This window comes from Amblyomma mixtum, chromosome 5, assembly GCF_055824585.1.
Source record: "Amblyomma mixtum isolate Tamu chromosome 5, ASM5582458v1, whole genome shotgun sequence".
NCBI lineage: Eukaryota > Metazoa > Arthropoda > Arachnida > Ixodida > Ixodidae > Amblyomma > Amblyomma mixtum.
The window spans coordinates 144,226,102-144,243,995 of NC_143016.1; the positions used below are offsets into that span (position 1 = coordinate 144,226,102).

Below are 17,894 nucleotides of genomic sequence, written 5' to 3' on the forward strand. Positions count from 1 at the left end.
CCTGCCATGGTGGGGCAGTGGCGGATCGCATAACCGCTGCACCACTGCGCCAGGAGTGGTATTGGGCCTGCCATCGATAATGAATGACGATGATGAATTTTTATGGGGCAAGGACATCCGTGGCCGAAGAGCGTCATGGCACAATACGTTTTCTCCTACCGAAGGTGGGGTCAAACATCCATTTTCCAAGCATTTCACCATAATGAAGCCGAGTTCCAGGTAGGGCATAACTTTTACCAATTGTATCACCGGTGGGTGCCCGGCGACACTGGAGATCGAACCCGGCACCTCCCGCATGCAAGGCGGGTGCTGAAGATTGGTATATCAGTGGAAAATAGATAATGACCAATTCCGCATATATGAGCATTAACCCATTAACGCTATGACGTCATGCCCTTAAGGCGGAGCTTAAGTGCCCCTCCACTTTTACTGCGCAAGCATTTAGTTCCCCAGTCACCGTCTACACCGATATTTGTCTGAAGCCTGCACTACTTTGAAAATAGAGCTTCTAACTGAAATCAAAATTGAAGTCAAAACCTAGGTGCTAACGCACCTATTTCGCCTTTGGTGTAACCGCACTAAACCGTCCGTAATTTCTTTTCTGTCCGCCGCTACAGCTCTGTATTTTTTAAAGCCGTAATCTTGCATAATCAAATTTATAACCACGAAGATAGGCAAAAAAACAACTGCAGGTATATCATCCTGCCACTCGCGCCAGAATTTGTCAGCAAGAGATATGACTGTACAGGATATTAGAAGCCGCGAAGAGAACAAACCTCCGGTGGCGACTGCAGCAATCTTGGCGGCGTATCCGGAGTGGAGGACGCTGAGCACGATGAACAGGAAGACTCCCTGGCAGACGAAGTACAGCACATCCGGCAGCACGCCCTCGGCGGAAAACGAGAAGGCACCCGGGGCGTGCAGCTGAGCGTGCGGGTTTTTCACCGCTCCTGTTAATAACAGGCGCACGGCGGCAACGATTAGGCTCGTTCTCCAGGTGATTTAAAATTAATTCGCAGCTTTCAAGCGAAGTTTTGGCATGCAGTCTGCAAGTCCTTTACTCCTTTACTCACACTAAAGCACGAATTCAAAAAAAAAAATGATTACTTATATGTGTATAAAGTTCGGCCAAAAGCACTGCTTGCGCCCTTCGATAAAATTTATTTTGTCAAGATAGAATAGCAGTGCTAGTGATGTGCATTCAGGGAGTTTTATGATTTCCGTGCAATTTGGGAAATGGGATTTGGCGAAAAAGGAATTTTCGCTGAGTTTCAGGGAATTATAAAAGTTAATATTGCGGCACTCATCCCAAATTCACTACGACTTCAAGCTGCTGCAGAGAAAAAGGGCTATAAATAAGAGTATTTATATCGGATTTGGGGAATTTTCGCTTCCGTCATGGAACGTCAGTCAGCAGTGTAAAGGACAAGGTCTGTAGAAAAGCCTAATAAGGTCAGTTGGTACTCCGTTCTCGTAGTTTTGTGTGCGCTTTGTTGTCAACAGCTGTGGAAGAGCGCGGTTAATTTATTCCAGGTCGCACTCGCGCAAGGAAAAGTTTCAAAATATGTGAGGTCGCGAAGAAGCTGTTCTTAGTGGAACGTTCTCTCTCAAAGAGGGGGATATTGTTAGTGGCCTGAAGAATTGTCATAGCAGAGGGTTTCGTTTCCGCATTGCTGCTGCTCAAACTTTTCTTACTAAAATGAAAACAAGCGCAGACGCTCTCAGGTATTTTGTTTTTTTTTGTGCTCATTTATAATAAAGCCAGCCATTATGATATTGTAGTCTATGGGGTATAATATCCCAAACGACTCAGGCTATGAGAAGCCGTAGTAGAGGATCCCAGATAATTTTGACCTCGTGAGGTTCTTTAACGCACACTCACTTCGCACAGTACAGGGGTTTCAAACATTTCGGCTCTATCGAAATGCGGCCGCCGCGATCAGAACCGCACCCACGTCTTTCGGGGTAGTAGCCGAGCGCTATGACCACTGAGCCACCGCGATGGCTTACTATCGCAAGAAACACATCCAGCAATTCTGTGCAAATGCAAATTTGAACAGGAAAGTTTTTGAGCGCAATTTTTTCATATATTGTAAGATCTTACTACGATATATTCAATATATCCGCCATTCTGCAGTCAGCAGGCTTGGATATTTTTGATATTAACGTTTCAGCTGTCGTCAAAAGTTTTCCCCATTGCTCTTTTTATGGAAGTCTTTACTGCTCAATACGAGCGAAGGAAAAACTGCAAAACAAAGACGATGGACCATTACCTTCAATACTTCCAGAACTGTAGCATTGCAATTTTCCAATATTCTAAATTTTTCTCCAAAAATGTCGGACATGACCTATTGTACGTTCACTGGGCATTCGGCATAAATTTTTAACGGCACCAAAGAGCACCAAAGAAGCACCCATGCTTCTCAACCGGCAGCTGTGCCCCCAAAGAGCGCAACGACCGTGGTAGTACAGATGGGAACGACGGCAATCGATGCTGCGCCTCTTGGCCAGACAACTTACGCAAGCAGCATTCGCCGAGGTAAGGGCTGTCCAGGATCCACTGGCGGCAAGAGTCTAGGGTCCAAGGCGTGCTCACTGCTGTGGCTTGGAAAGTGGCGCAGAGTCGCGCGGCCGGCTCCAGGTTGACAGCGTTCAGTGCGGCCTCGTTCAGCGCGAACGGGGCGCTCAGCATGAAGGCCGGGCGCAGCCACCACGCGGTAACACGGTATCGGAGAATCTTGTAGGCGATGACGGCCACTGGCGCTGAACGATGGGCGCGAAGACGACGGTACTCATAATCACTAAACGTAATGCCGAGCTGGGGTATTTGGGGCTAGCTTTGAGACAAGCCGCGTGAACTGCTTAGTCGGTATCCATTACGGAAAGTAGCATGATACACGCGCTTAGTTCAGAAAGACAGCAAATTCCATTTATACTTTGTTATTTGTCCCTTATTTGTGCGGATACATTATATCTGGCAGAGGATGCGACATATATGGATAGTTTAAAGAATAACAGGCTTAGATACGCCATAAAGATTAATTTCGGTTTCGGACATTACTTAGGGTAATAATTCAGAAGTGCGAGTATGTTTATTAGCTCAGACAGCCACATGTAAAACTGATATAAAGGAACTCTTGAGAGCGGTTTTGTATTCCTAGCATTTACTGAGAGTTTGACAGTTATACCGTTTATGCCATCCCATGGAATGGAGACGTTTGCAAAAGGTCTAGGAAAGGTCTAAAGACTAGCGCATAAAACTAGGACAAAGACATAGAAGGAGACAGGACGAGTGATAAACATCAACTGGAGATTTACTACGACAAACAGGCACTTAAAACACTTCGGTGGCACATGCGCACACTGCGCTAAAACGAGCACAAACTTATCAAAATGTGGCAAACTTCTCCTGAGATACATTTCTTCTTTTTTTGTCAAGGCAAGTGATGTAGTGCTGACATAGTTATCACCTTCCCTGTTAATGTGGTACGCCTCGCAAATCCCGCGTTGTGCCTCCCCTACCAAGCACACACGTGGCATGAAACGCCGGCGCGCACCCGCACCGCTTACAATGCGTGGCCAAATAGCCGCCCCCCGCCAATGAATCCACCAGCGCGCGGTGCTCGCGTAGTCGTTTATTTAGGCAGCGTCCAGACTGCCACACGTAGCATGTACCGCAGGAGAGGTGTATGCGGTATACAGCGCCAGCAGTGCAAGGAACAAACTTGCACTCGTGGTTTATGGTGCAGACCGGTTTCTTCTTCTCATTGTATTTCAGGAGCAGTTTGCCACATTTTGATTAATTTGTGCTCGTTCTAACCCAGTGTGCGCATGTGCCACCGAAGTGCTTTTATGTACATGTTTGTCGTAGTAAATCCTTAGTTGATGTTTAGCGCTTGTCCTGTCTGCTTCTATGTCTGTGTGCTAGTGGTATGAGCTAGTCTTTTAATTAATGATGACACACCAACTAGCCCAGCTTTCCGCCTTGATTGCATCTAAGACATTGTCTCGTCTGGTGGCCCTTGTTAGTTGCTGAAGGTGGAAGACAACAATTCTATCCAGGAATGGTTTAGGGTAGTTTTCCGGCGATAAATTTGACAGCGAAAACGAGCTCTGGATAAGTTCTATGCAATCATCCGCGGGTATACGAAAGCCTTGGCGTTGTTACTGCACGAGCAGAAACGATTGAAGGTGCATTCTTGAGCATCTAACGCGCTTTTCAGCAACGTCGAACGCGGCCTGCTGCCGTTCAATAATACTTCGTAGCCTCAGCGTTTAAGATGGCGGCTGGCTAAAATGCTGTCTAAGACGGTCGGCGACATTCCGGAGGGATGAATCGCCGCGTGGATGAGGACTGTGTGAAGTTGCGTTTTCAGACCCAAGCCTGCAAATAATATGCGGTTCGCGTGGTAACGCCACGATGGATCTCCGTGCTTATCTTTGTAAAAATCTACTCCCAATCTTTTGTTGTTATCTATTAAAAAGCAACCGGTGGGTCGAAACATCAACGGAATAATGGCGATACCAATAGGCCTGACGAGCTTGCGTCGAACCTTGGATTAAATTATGAACAGGTGACAGCAAACGCCGTATGGGGTCTCTGAAGAATTGCAAGCGGCCATTCGCTGGACTTTCCACAGCAACCGCCGATGGAGTCCTTTTCTCCCTTCCTCTTCCGTGGATTTAACCGGCTTTCTACCTCGCTATGGATATCTTTCGCATATTGAACGATTGCAAAGTTTGGAGTGCCTGAGGGTGAAACAAGTCTTCCAATACGCGAGTAAATACGCTAATCTATAACAGATTTGCAGTAACCTTGTTCTATATTCAAGCGAAAGGACAAGAAAGTTCTCTGAAAAGGTGCTCGACCAATAAGCTTATCTATAGTGGCAACCAGGCAACAGAAAAATGGGCAGAATATCACCCCCCCCCCCCCATACACATGTTTCATAGATTACGAAAAGCATTTGATTCTGTGGATACATCTGTAGACATGCAGGCATTGCGTAGCCACGGTGTCGAAGAGGCATACGTGAAGATATGTTACATACAAATGGCAACATTCTTTATCAGGAAAACAAAATGTTAATGAGACGAAAGGGGGGCCACCAGTATGACAGTCTCTCTAGTGCCGTTCCCGCGTGTTTATTAGATATGTTCAGACGGCCGGAAGGGGTAAGTGAGCCCGAACATTGACCTTTGTCGCGTTATTTCTGCACATACTTTCCAGAATATCTTGAAAGCTACTTGCTGGTGGTTGTCGCGTTCGTTGCTATACATTCATGAATGAGTGCTGTGAAATAGAGATTCATTAGCGCAACATATCAATGAAGCGCTGTGCTATAGACACGCAACATGTGGGCGTCCAGAAGGCTTTCTACCATTCAAGGCCTTGCTCTAATTGCTAAAACTTTGTACATGGACGCATTATCATTTTGTTCTCATCAAAGTATGCCTGTCGCGGCCACGACGAAACCACCAACCTTTACCTCAGCTTCTGAACGTCGTAGGTGTGGAGCTACAAAGTTGAACAATGATGCGAACACTTCTCAAACGCTCCGTTTCTACACAGTGGAATAAGCGATGTCCACTCTAGCGGTGCTTAAGACGGCAAGACAGTGTTGCATATCCCTACACTTGTACGAAGTGATCCGTCTTACCTGCGAGGACGAGCAGAACGAAGGCGCAGGAGTAGGCCCCGCCCTCGGAATCGAATAGGAGCGCCATGAGGTACGGCTCGAATATCGCCACTGGAGCGAACGCCAGCATGATCACGTAGAGCGCCACTGCGAACATTTCATTGCAAAGTCGGTGTACCGTTCGCAATGCGCGCTTTATGTCCACCGCTATTGGACGAAAATGTTCTCAAGGACAAATAATTGCCCATTGTGTTGACAACGCGACTTCATATCTGGCGACGTCAATTCCCTCCAGTCGATGGGAATTATCAGCTATATTGACGTCACTTCCATTCAGCTAATCAGGGAATTTAGCTTCCGACGGCACAATTTCTTCCCGATCAGGTTTTCAATGCTCTCGCATTAAACGGCCGTGTTATGCACAAAAAGAAGCCCAAAGTAAAGTGGTGCACTACAATTCGGTTGGAAAACGACTCGGCTGATTGAAGTGCTCAGGAGAATACTTGGGTGCAAGTGCACAGTAAATTTTAGCTTAATATTTAAGCCATCAACAATATCCGTGGCTTTCACGCATAAACTCTTTTGCACACAAATATTCTAATTCGCATTGCCACTGCTCTATCTCGCACCTTAAGCTCTGCAAATTTTACGGGAGAGGGTTGGGGATGCATAAAGCATGTGAATGAGTTAGCTGTAAGCTAGAGCGAGTTGACTGCCTACTTGGTTTTCCATGGTGAATATACAGCGCAAGGCAAACACAAGGGACAGAAACAGTAAGACACACATGGGCACTGACTGTCAACTGAATTTTATTTCAGAGCACAATCAATATGTAGTCGAAGGAGGGGGCGGTACATGAAGATAAAGGCGGCGCGGTCAACAGAATTCCTAGTAGCCGCGTGAATAAATGAAAACATGTTACAGATGATTAATACGGTAAAAGCGGTAAAATAAAAAGAAAAAGCACTGAGCTGTAAACGACCATTACGCAAACAACGTAAATGAGAATGCAATTTCCGGCACCCTTGTGAAATACCACGAATTGTGATATTATGACTTAGCGTACCGCTTTTGAGGAATATGTCATTATCGAAAAAGGACGAGATCGTACGCCAGGGAAATAATCGAAGCCCTCGAAATGCATTATGCCAAGGAACAGTGTGCCAGCACATCTCTGCTTTTGCGCAAGAAAGAGATGAAATTCCTGGGCACGGCCGGGCACGCATAGTGAGTGCGGTCAGCGGCCTCGAAATATTTTACCTGAAGAAATGTAATCACCAAAGGCTTGTTTCCTTTTTTTCCCATTTTTATAGCCCCTTTTTGCCACTTGTGGCACTACTTTCTAACTTAACTCTTTTTTTGTTGTTTACGTGACGGCCCTCACGGTTTTAATCGATTTTACTGCTTTTACCACTTTATCGCTTTTATCGTGTTCATCATCCATAACTCACGTTTCCATTAATTTACACGACTACTCTGAATTGCGGTGACCTCCAGGCCTGAATCTTCATGTTCTACCCCCTTCTTCAACTGCACGTTGATTGCGCTTTCGAAAAAAAATTCAGCTGACAGTCAGCGCCAATGTGTTTGTCATTGTTTCTGTCCCTTGTCTTTGCCTTGCGCTGTATATTCACCATATCTGTTAACGACTGCCCCCCCCCCCTTCCCTACAGATAAGATCCCGAGCGAAAGTGTCCTTATGGCCAGCGGATTGGAGAGCCTCACTATGATAGGCCCAGAACTGGGACTTTAGCTAATCTAACTTGGATATGGTATTTGGCACAAGAAAATAGTTTTTGAAAGCGGAAAATAATCTATAGCCTGTCCACTTGATTCTTGTCAGGCAGGCTGCGTATTAGAAAATAAATGGACACGAACAACGAGAAACGTTTTCTTTAAAATTAAAGTACGCCATAAAAAACATCAAACCTCTCTCAAAAAAAAAATAATAGCCATAAATCTTCTACCGCTATGCTCCCCCGGGCTGATTATATTTCGTTGCTTCTGCAGCGTGAAAAACACATTGAAGACCTCGTTATTTATTCCTTAGAGCATAAATTAGGGATATTCAATTGGTTTTTTTTTTATAAGGAAACATTTTTACACCGCATGTGGTGCTCCGCACTGCTATTCAAACATCTGATGAAGAGCGGAATGATTTTTGAGGTGGCCCAAAGCACCGTTATCGGTTTAGTTTTTTTCTCCTCGCGATAAGTCGGGAATTTAAACACTGCTTTCTTGTGTTTTCGTGTTGTTTTCTTTTGGTGGTGAAATGGCGGTGAGATAATTTAAAACACAGCGGCCATTAAATCATCGCAAGTTCATCGTTCACTGCGCCTCACTCTTCGGTTGGGAGCCGCGTAACAATATTTTCGTATCTAAAATATTTTATGTCATGTTTCGGATATACACTAATTGTTGTTTTAGCATGCTCTGTGGTTTGATTGATTTAGCAGGGGGAGATGGTAGAATAACTTATATTTCGCAATGTTTCAACCATACCTGCGATTTCCACTTTTGTTTTAATTTCCTAAAACCACCCACTCGGTGAAACCGTGTGCATGATTGAAATATTTTAGTAAATGTGTGCGGTCTCGCGCGGCTTCTCAGGTACGCAGCTTCCACGAATTCCCTCAAGCTTAGGAAATTCAATGAAAATCCTTAATATTTGACAGTAATTTTACTCCAAAGTGCCAAAGGAAAAAAAGGCAAACTTCCAAAGGAATAAAGTACAAAAGAATAAAATGCAAACTTAGTTTTGGTTTCTGTAGTTCTGGTTTCTCTTGCTGTGTTCTTAACGCTGAGTTACGTTTTGATCATACCATTTTTATACGTACAATAAAAATTCTGTAGTCAATAATAATTTAAACAAAAATTCTCGTCTTGGTAAGAATAGCTTACGGACCTAATTGGAACAGCTTTTTTCGTTTTGAATCATGGGTGGACAATCTATCACATTTCTCCTCATTGTAATGTTGTGCTTGCTAGGCTCCTGACTAATAGATACCCATTTCTAGGCGCCGTGTGGTGGTCGATTCGCTGCCCTGGCGATAGAAACTCATACCGCACCAACTGAAATACTGGATGATGAAGCATAAGCTGATATAGGATAAGGGCTAACTTCCCTTTGCGATGGCAGTTTATGGCCAACACAGTTTTTGCTCTGTGACGGCTGTTCTAAACAGCGAGTTTAGTTTTGATCATTTCCATGTGTTGTTGACGATAAAACTTCAATATCACATAAACACCTCAACAATACTTCTTGACTGTATCAGGATAGTCTACGAGGTCCCCATTATGTTTGCTTGCACAACCTGGTTCCAATCTGCCATGCTTTCATTCAAAGCTAACTTTTGAGACGTGCTACCATGTGGTCGCTAGCTAAAGTCCGTACGGCTGATGTTTAACACGCGCAAAGACAGCCAGGCCGCACGCTTCGTTACGCATTGTATGCCTTTCATTGTATGCAACTCTTTAAAATGAGTGGGTAATTATGTGGGGTTCAGTGTCCCAAAGCTGAACACGGGCTATGGCAGACACCGCACTACAGTGCTGCATATTAAATTTGGCCGCCTGGGATTTGTTCCGCACAAAGCCACCGCACAGCATATGAATATTCTTGCATTCTATTTCCACTCAACTGCGGCCGCCGCGGCCGGGATTCGGTCCCGCGTCCTAGGGCTCAGAACCCGAACGCCACACTCTAAAGAACCACCGCAATAGGGGCAAAAAAGCCAAATATTTCAGCATCTGTGAACTGTGCTTTATACGTAGGATCAGAGAGGATGCCAGCATGATCTCTTCTGCGAAGCGCCACACCGAAAGCCCAAAATGTTGCATGCGATCAGTGTCTACCAACCTTATAAATAGATTTTTAGCGCCAAGCCTACACGCAAGACAGAAGACAACAGAAGCGCCCCTTGTTGTCTTCTTCATGTGTATTCTTGGCTCTAAAATTATTTTATATTGTGCGACTACCAACTAACCCAGCATTTAACTCTTCAAAGTGTCGGCAGACTTCAGTAAGTTAATGACAGATTCGATCATGAAAGCGAAATCATGCTCGGAGAACCAATGCGACTCGCAACTCACCAATGGTGGTGACCTGTAGCTCCGCGTACCAAAACGCGTAGATGGTGAAGCAAACACCGAAGGGCACCAGGTACAGGAAGAACAGGTCGAACAAGAAGTGGCTCAAGACGTAGAGCAGGCCAGAGACGCCCGTCATGAGCTGCAGGTCGCGGGCCCCGCTCAGCTTCTCTGCCACGGGGAACGAGACCACGGTACACGCGGCCAGGCCCAGCACTGCCGCCGGCCAGCCACTCCAGAATTCGTTGTTGCCCACTATCACAGACCTGATCTTCTCCAGCTCCTCCTCTGCGGGAGGCTTTGCCTCGGCCGTTCTTTCGCGGTTGCTGTGGAAGGACACCTGGGCGCTGATGCGGGCCGTCGGTGAGTTTGAGGAGGTGCGCAGCATGGCCGTGCCGAGGAGGTTCAAGAGCACGTTTCGTGACACGGGGCTCGCCGGGTTGTACCACCCTTCGGCGCTGTGTCGTAGAAGGGTGAAAGGCGCCAAGAAAGTTCATCATGAGACCCGCGCGTTGTGAGTATGAATGCTGGATTGGCTTCAACTGAATACACTTCCAAACGTGAATCAGTCACAGTGGCAAACGTTTCCCTCGTACCTAAGATAACCAGCTCTGAAGCCACTTTATGATCTACTCTTTCTTTCAAAAGCACTTTCCTGGGCTTCGGCATGTCCTTTGTCAACACCCTGCGTTCCTTCCTAAAAATAGAGAGCTACGCAACATTCGAGCACACGTACGTAGACGAAATGCAGCAGTATCTAACTGGAACCAAAAGCGAAACAGCATGTCCACCCTGCTTTTGTCCATAACCCTCTTCGTGAGTAAAGTTGGCAACAACAGACTCTCAGGCAGCAAGCGCAGCTTGTACAAATGGCATGCAGTTACAATTAGCACATTCGATTGTTTTTGTCAAAGCTACAGTCTTGAGATATCCCAAATCGTGGCCGGAATGTTAGCCAGAAACATGGCTTCTCTCACTGATATTTGTCCCGAAAAGTTGTTGTACTCAGTAGTGGGCTACGATGGACGAAGGAGGCGTACAGTTCGAAACAGAACCTCGTGCTCACATGTGTCGCGCAAAGCAGAATTATGGCGATATTGCAGCCGTGATACTAAACGGAAATGATTTAAGGTTGTATGCATAAAATACATGGAATGGAGTGACAAAAATTCCGCACGAAAGAAAAGAAACATTAAGGTATTTTGTAACAAGGCCGACAGAAAGGACCAGCCTGATAAAAGGAAAAGTGAAGAAAAATGCCAGAATCAGAAGCTAGATTCAAAGCGGCTGCGTTAGGCTTAAAGGTGTACCCGGGAGACCTGGACGCGAGCCTGAAAGAACTGAACAGTTCTCATACTGCTCGCTTATTTGCGCTAACAGCCAAATGTTCTGCACCGGACAACTATTCCCTCCATGTAAAGCACAGATATATTTCTTGGGAACCAGAATGTGGAGCTATTTATAACTATAGATGCGGCCTCGGAGTGCTTAATTGCAAATTCAAGACAAGGCATTTGAATTCAGGCTTGTGTCCACCGCGGTCGCCAGAGGTATACCACTTCACCTTCGCCATTCCTCTCGCTTCATGCGGCTGCGCTAACTATGCATGCTCAGTTGCACCAAACATATCGCTAACCTAAGAGCTTTAGGCAAGGTCAACGTCATGTTGTAAGAATAGTGATAACGCTCCTATTGCATGTGATCTCTCAGGGTGCGTTGATTATCTTTCAGGATTAGATATTCTCCACTCACAGCCATGCCGAACAACCTCATAAATTTCCTTCTTTTCTGAACGCTTTAATCTACAACTCTACCTTGGAACTCCACAGGCTTTGGCATGAGGAGATTTCTCTCTCTTGCAGCATGTTCCTGTACGAGCACAGCCAATGTTATTTTCCTCGGTATAGTTGATCGCATACTCCGAATACTGACCGCTACCTAACATTGGAATATTTCGCACGCTAAAAATTTCAAATGCACCTGTATTCACATCATGGGGGGGGGGGGGGGAACTCTGTAGAGTGCCTTTACGCGCGCCGCGAAGAAATTATAAATGGGCGGGCCCTTTTCAAAATGTTTTCACTACAGCGTACCACCTCCTCCTACTCATCATGAAATCATGTATGTGTGTGTAGGAAACCCAGTGAATAGGGACGAGGATCTTTTGCAATTTATAATTTACGAGATATTAATTAAGACGCCCGCGCAGTATGTGTTTGTGTGAGCGTCTTTGTGACAGGAAAAGCTAACCGCAAATCGAGCACCAGACGAGGAGGAATAAAGAGGGCATTTCACACATGCCTTCTCTACTCGCAGTCCTCGCTTTGTGCGTGATGTGTTCTCTCTCGCGCTTTCACCTAGTCCAGTCTGAATGGATATTGGAAGCAGCTTATTATCAGCATTTTTTCAAAGAATATTCCCTTATATGAGCAAGAACCAGACAAATATTTTTTAGCAGTTTTCCCCAAGAAACGTGCAGCTTTATCAGTTGGGACAACGCTGTACTAAGAATAAATTAGCTGCCTGAGCTTCACAATGATGATCTCTTTTATATTTCTCGCGCCTGTACTTCCGGCTGGCGCCGGTCGCCGCATATCAACTGTCTTTCGTCTGAGACGAGATGAAACAATCACCTGTAGCCGTAGTCCACGAAGCCGTAGGCGTAGTGAGAGTAGTACTTGACGAAATCCTTCCGGGCGAATGCCACCAGTTCTTTCTCCGCGTTGTGCATCCGAGTGACGGTGGCGCCCTCCAGCTTGGCAAGGTCCTTGAAGTGGCGCGAGAAGTTTGTCTCTGGCGTCGCCTGCAGGAAGCAGCGGGCGCCACCGAAGTGGGCCTTGCTGCTCACCTCCAGGCTCACCGCCTGCGCCTCTTCTGCTGAGGGCGCCTTAAAAGCGGCGCACCAGAGGAAGAACAGCGCCACCGTGAGGAGCCAGCCCAAGATGGCAAGCGGTGACCGCGTCCAGTAAAGCAGCCGCTTGGCTAGCAGGGCTTGCATTCGCTGTCCGTTGTTGGGAGACGTGGCGACGCCCGTGCACGACAACACAGTCTCTTGCTGCGAGGCTGCAGACCAATGTGACGCGTCACGTGTGTGGCTTTAACGCTCACCTTACAGGAATGACGGACAGTTGGCTTAGAACGACGCCAGGGCCACGAAGCGTTAGCTCTTGGGTGCGATATAATGCTGTCAGTTTCATTTGTCACATAAATTTCGTCACTTCAGGTAAACTTACTCTCTGGACTATCAAAATAGTTAACGAGGATCTTTGCCTTATCTTTAACCACAGCACACAATGTACACGAAAATATGGGCCTTTAAGTAATATATATTTTTTTCGCTATTGTCAGGTAACACAAATAGCAGTTCAGAAAGGAAAGAATAGCGCCTAAACACAAACACAACGCTTGAACGACGCACTACACATCATCTAGCTCATATTGAAGTTCTTCTAAAACAAATAGCATTTACGCTAGCTGCCTTTGATGCCTTCGCGGAGATTAACTTTAGTTTTTTAATGCGAACTTACGATATGAACATGCCGCAAAAATTTGATGTATTAAAACTTCAAGTTAACATACCTCAAATTAATATACGGGATATCGGTACTAATTTTCTGCTCCAATGTATAGACTACTGCACGCACCTAAACTACATCTATGCTCACAGATAAAAAGACGGCCAGCATTACAACCATTTCAGATATCTGAACACAACAGATTTTAATGCATCATGGAATTCCATCTCTTTAGTGAAACAAGTAAAATCCAAACTTACTTTCAGCAGACCTGGCCTCGACCTGCGAGCCATCCATTGCTACTTGTGCAACCCAAAGCTTGTTAATTCTGAACAGAAAGAGAAAACCCAGAAACCAGCGTGACACTATTGCATTTATTGTGTTAGCATTCATAAGGCTTTCTGCCACCTGAAAAAAAGTTTCCGCTGCTGCTCCCGGGCGTACATAAGCTGGACACAAAAACAAGGTAAATAAGTAAACAAGAAAGTAAGTAATTTAATCCGCAACAAAGGGAATTTTGCGAGGAGGGCAGGTAAAAAGCTGTAAATACAGCTTGAGGAGTACTGACCTCCCAGCATACAGAGCAGCACAGCAGCGTGCGGCGAAGGCGATACACATGTTTATACAAGCGATGGCTCGGGTTACATCAAAAACGCAAGCAAAAAAGGCAGAGAGGAAAAGAAAACAACAGAGGGCATTACCGTACAAATAAGACACGCAATCTTTAAAATGAAATTGCGACCATATCAGTATTTGTTTGCATAAAAGGGTGAGTTAAAACCATCGGCAATGGAAGTAGACGAGGGCAACATCTGTACTGGCTCTTTGTTTCTGTGCCTATGTTTCAGCTAAATGCCGTGCAGTCGAACAATTTCAGTTAGCCCTACATACGTTCGGCATGCATGAACGCACTTTTTTTTGCGCCCTTCTTACGCGCCAGTGGCACTGCAGTAAGCGGTTTTACTTCCCCTGGAATTTCGCTTTAATACCCAGATGCCATCCGAGGATACCCAATGCCTCTATCTGCTGAACAAGGGGAAGAATGACCGACAGATAAGTGGTGACTTACTTTTTATACGCGTCTGTCATAGTAGCCACAGTGACCCGGAAGCTCTCGATGCCCAACTGCTCGGCCTGTACCTCCAGGGTGCGGAACATGGCGACAAAGCCGGCGTGCTCCAGGGTGTGCAAGCCTACCGACACGCTGCCCGGCTTCACGTCCTTGATGACCGCATTGGGAGCGGCCTTCCGGATGACACTCAGCGTGTCGAGCGTCTGGAACTCACTCGGCTTCGTGCTTAGGTGGACTGTGTACCCGACGCCTGCAGCATCAGAAAGAATGAGATGCAATGTGGTCCACCCTGCTCTTCGGACGTCGCGCGTGTCTCTCATTCCGAAATAGCAGACAGGAAAATCTTTTCACCGTGCTCTCATCGATATACCGGGCGTCCCAGCTAAATGTAACCATCCTTTTAAAAAAGACGAAGTGTCCTAGTACAGTGATATCAACTGGAGGTTGTTCAGAGTCGCATGGCCTAGTCTCGAGTATTTTTTCATTCTTCAATGTTAATTAATTAGTTAAGCTTAATTATCTAACTTTTTAATTATTGACTTCAGGAAAAAAGTGTCAATGGAAATGTTTTAGATCACCTGGAAAAACCCCTAGTAGTGCTGTTTCCATCACGGTACGATTTGCGTAGCTTTATTCGCCTTAAAAGAAAGTTATCTACAACTTATCCATTGACACTTTGTTCATCAAGTCAATAATTAAAAAGTCAGTTAATTAAGCTTAACTAATTACGTAACCTTGAAGAACGACAAAATACTGCAGACTAGGTCACGCGACTCTAAAGAACCCTCAGTTGGTTTCAGACGGCTAGGGCATCCCGTGTTTTTTAAAAGCTTGGTTACATTTAGCTGGGACGCCTGGTATATGCGTATGTTGCAGGCTGAATAGCGCAAGGAGAGCGTGTGGTTACCCTACGTATCAGACAAACATTTGGCTGCTCAGACCGAAACTACGATTTTGGAGCTGATTATTAGATGACGCGTAATCACGAGCGTGGTCAAGACTGGGAGAGATTACGGCACAACGGGAAGTAGAGTAGGTTCCTTTACTGACCCAGCCTCTGAGGGAATCGCTGGCCATTTCGCTCTTTGTATCGTTAGTAACCGCGGACTATTGGAAGGTCTACATATGCAATTTAGAGACTACGCTGCCAGTAGACACACGAGCTGTGGAAGCAAGGACACAAAGGTGTACATCATTCGTTGAGACACCAAAGTACCAAGATGAATGCTTGTTATAGCACTCTACGGATGCTTCACGTATTTGAATAAAAATTTTCGCCATTCTCATCCTGAAGCTATACATAACGTGTTAGTTTATGTTCTAAAATTGCGGAGGACATTTAAAACTATTTATGTGGTGTGAATGCAAAAACATTCGTGTCTCGTCATGGGGTTACAGTTGAATATATTTGTACACTACTTAGTACTATTCCGTAACTAATACTAATGTGTAAGATGCCTGTCGGGTTAAGACCTTTAGGGCAAATGCGTTCGATTTAAAGGCTTCCACTCTAAAGGCCTTTGTCCTAAAAGCCTTTTACCTAAAGGCTACTTGGTGTCTTTCTACAGACCAACAGCGATGTGTCACGTTAACAAGATGCGGTGGATTGCTATCGACGGCCATTTACAGAAAATGGCGAATTTTAAGACCATTTAAAGCACTGAAACAAAAATAAGACAAAAAAGCCGAGCATGATACCACCCCGTTTCAAAGGCAACGCACCATCCATCCATCCATCCATCCATCCGTCCGTCCGTCCGTCCGTCCGTCCGTCCGTCCGTCCGTCCGTTGAACACGTTGAAAACACGCTGAACACGTTGAAAAATTTTCAAAGATAGGTTCGGTGGGACAAAAATATGGCTTTTGCGGCATAGTATTACTAGTGTTGGCGGACACCAGAAAACCGGTGGGTCGACACAAATAGGAAGTTGATTAACTAATTTTTATTAATTAACTTTTTTAACTATTAGAGTTAGGCGCCTAGTTGTAATTAGAGATATGTAGCCGGTTGATAATAATAGACATATCATTTTTGAGAATTTCGAAAACGTGATTAACCTGGCCGCTGTGACTCGACAAAATTAGGCTTTTTCGACTAGTCACGTGGACTGGAGGGCTTACTTTGTCTGCATGCGTGCGAAAGCACATGTATTTTCTCACGGTGCAGTCAGATTTTGTCGAGCCACAGCGGCGAAGATAATCGCCTTTTCGAAATTCTAAAAGCTGATATGCCTATTACTAACGACCGGCTACAAATCTCTGATTGCAACTATGCGCCTAAATCTACTAGTTGAAACGCTAATCATCAAAAATTAGTTAACCATCGTACTAAAGACGATTCATCGGTTTTGTGGTGTCTGCCAACACTGGTAATACTATGCCACAAAAGCCACATTTTTGCCCAAAAAGCCTATTTTTGAACATTTTTGAAAGGGTTCGCTGAAACATCCTGTGTGTGTGTGTGTGTGGGGGGGGGGGTGCGTGTCATGCAGTCCGGAAAGACCGCACCAACAACGAAACGTTCACAATAAATGCGTCTGAGAAATGCCAACATCACTCAACTTTTTCCCTACGGAAGCCAACGGAACCTACTTTCCTATCCCTATATCTATATGTGATTTCTAAAACATAATTACCCTCGGTGCTGTGGCTCGACAAAATTTGGCTATTTCAAGCAGTCACGTGCACTGGAGTGGTTGTTTTGACTGAATGCTTCTCAAAAGCGTATTTCATTTTGGCACGGTGTTAGCAAAACTTGTTGGGCCACAGCAACAAGGGTTATCAGTTTTTGGAATACGAGAAACTGATATGGGTATTTATAACGACCGGCTACAAATCTAATTGCAACGGATTGCCTAATGCCGACTGTTAAAAGGTTAATTACCAGAAATTAGTTATGCCGTCAACTTGTGAAATTTATTCAGCGGTTTTTTAACGCTGGCCAGAGCATGTATCATTACTGCGTCGCAAAAGCAGCCTTCATACCTCAAAAAACTTACGCACAAAACTTCGGGTTCACCTTCGCTGAAACACCGGGTGTAGATAGCATATATACCGGGTGTCCCAGCTCTATGTAACCAAACTTTTAAAAAAGGCGAAGTGTCCTAGTCCAGTGAAACGAACTGAGATTTGTTCATAGTCGCGTGGCCTAGTATTGAGTATCTTTTAGCTCTTCCTAGTTAATTAATTAGTTAAGTTTAATTATCTAACTTTTTAATTATTGACTTCAGGAAGAAAGTGTCAATGGAAAAGTTTTAGATCGCCTCGAAAAACCGCTCGTAGTGCTGTTAGCGTCAAGTTACGATTTACGTAGCTTCATTTACTGGCCTTCAAAAAAAGTTATCACGTGACCAGCTGGTTGCTCACTTCTCTGCCACAGTATGCACCCAAAGTCTCACCGAGAAGAGGACTTCAGAAAAAACCGATTTTATTCTTTAAGGCGTGTCTTGGGACGTTGAAGTGGCACAGTTGTCATGTGGCAGCTTTTTCTTATTTTGCGGGTTATGGTTAAAGGCCGGTAAAAAAACTACTTTACGTAAATATTACTTTGCTGCAAATGTCTCAGTAAGCTGTTTCTCA

The 17,894-nt window shown here is 45.2% G+C and overlaps 1 protein-coding gene across 1 annotated transcript in view; it reads right to left on the minus strand.

Annotated features, from left to right (window-relative positions):
- Positions 1-17,894, minus strand: part of LOC149343966 (phospholipid-transporting ATPase ABCA3-like) — a 38,055-nt gene that overhangs the window by 11,148 nt on the left and 9,013 nt on the right. The window contains exons 5-11 of the mRNA XM_089547113.1: positions 14,313-14,565; positions 13,504-13,571; positions 12,362-12,791; positions 9,732-10,186; positions 5,661-5,786; positions 2,521-2,763; positions 777-950 (exon numbers count right to left, since the gene is read on the minus strand). Coding sequence (XP_089403239.1) covers positions 777-950; positions 2,521-2,763; positions 5,661-5,786; positions 9,732-10,186; positions 12,362-12,791; positions 13,504-13,571; positions 14,313-14,565 — 1,749 coding nt within the window. The remainder of the gene's footprint in view (positions 1-776; positions 951-2,520; positions 2,764-5,660; positions 5,787-9,731; positions 10,187-12,361; positions 12,792-13,503; positions 13,572-14,312; positions 14,566-17,894) is intronic.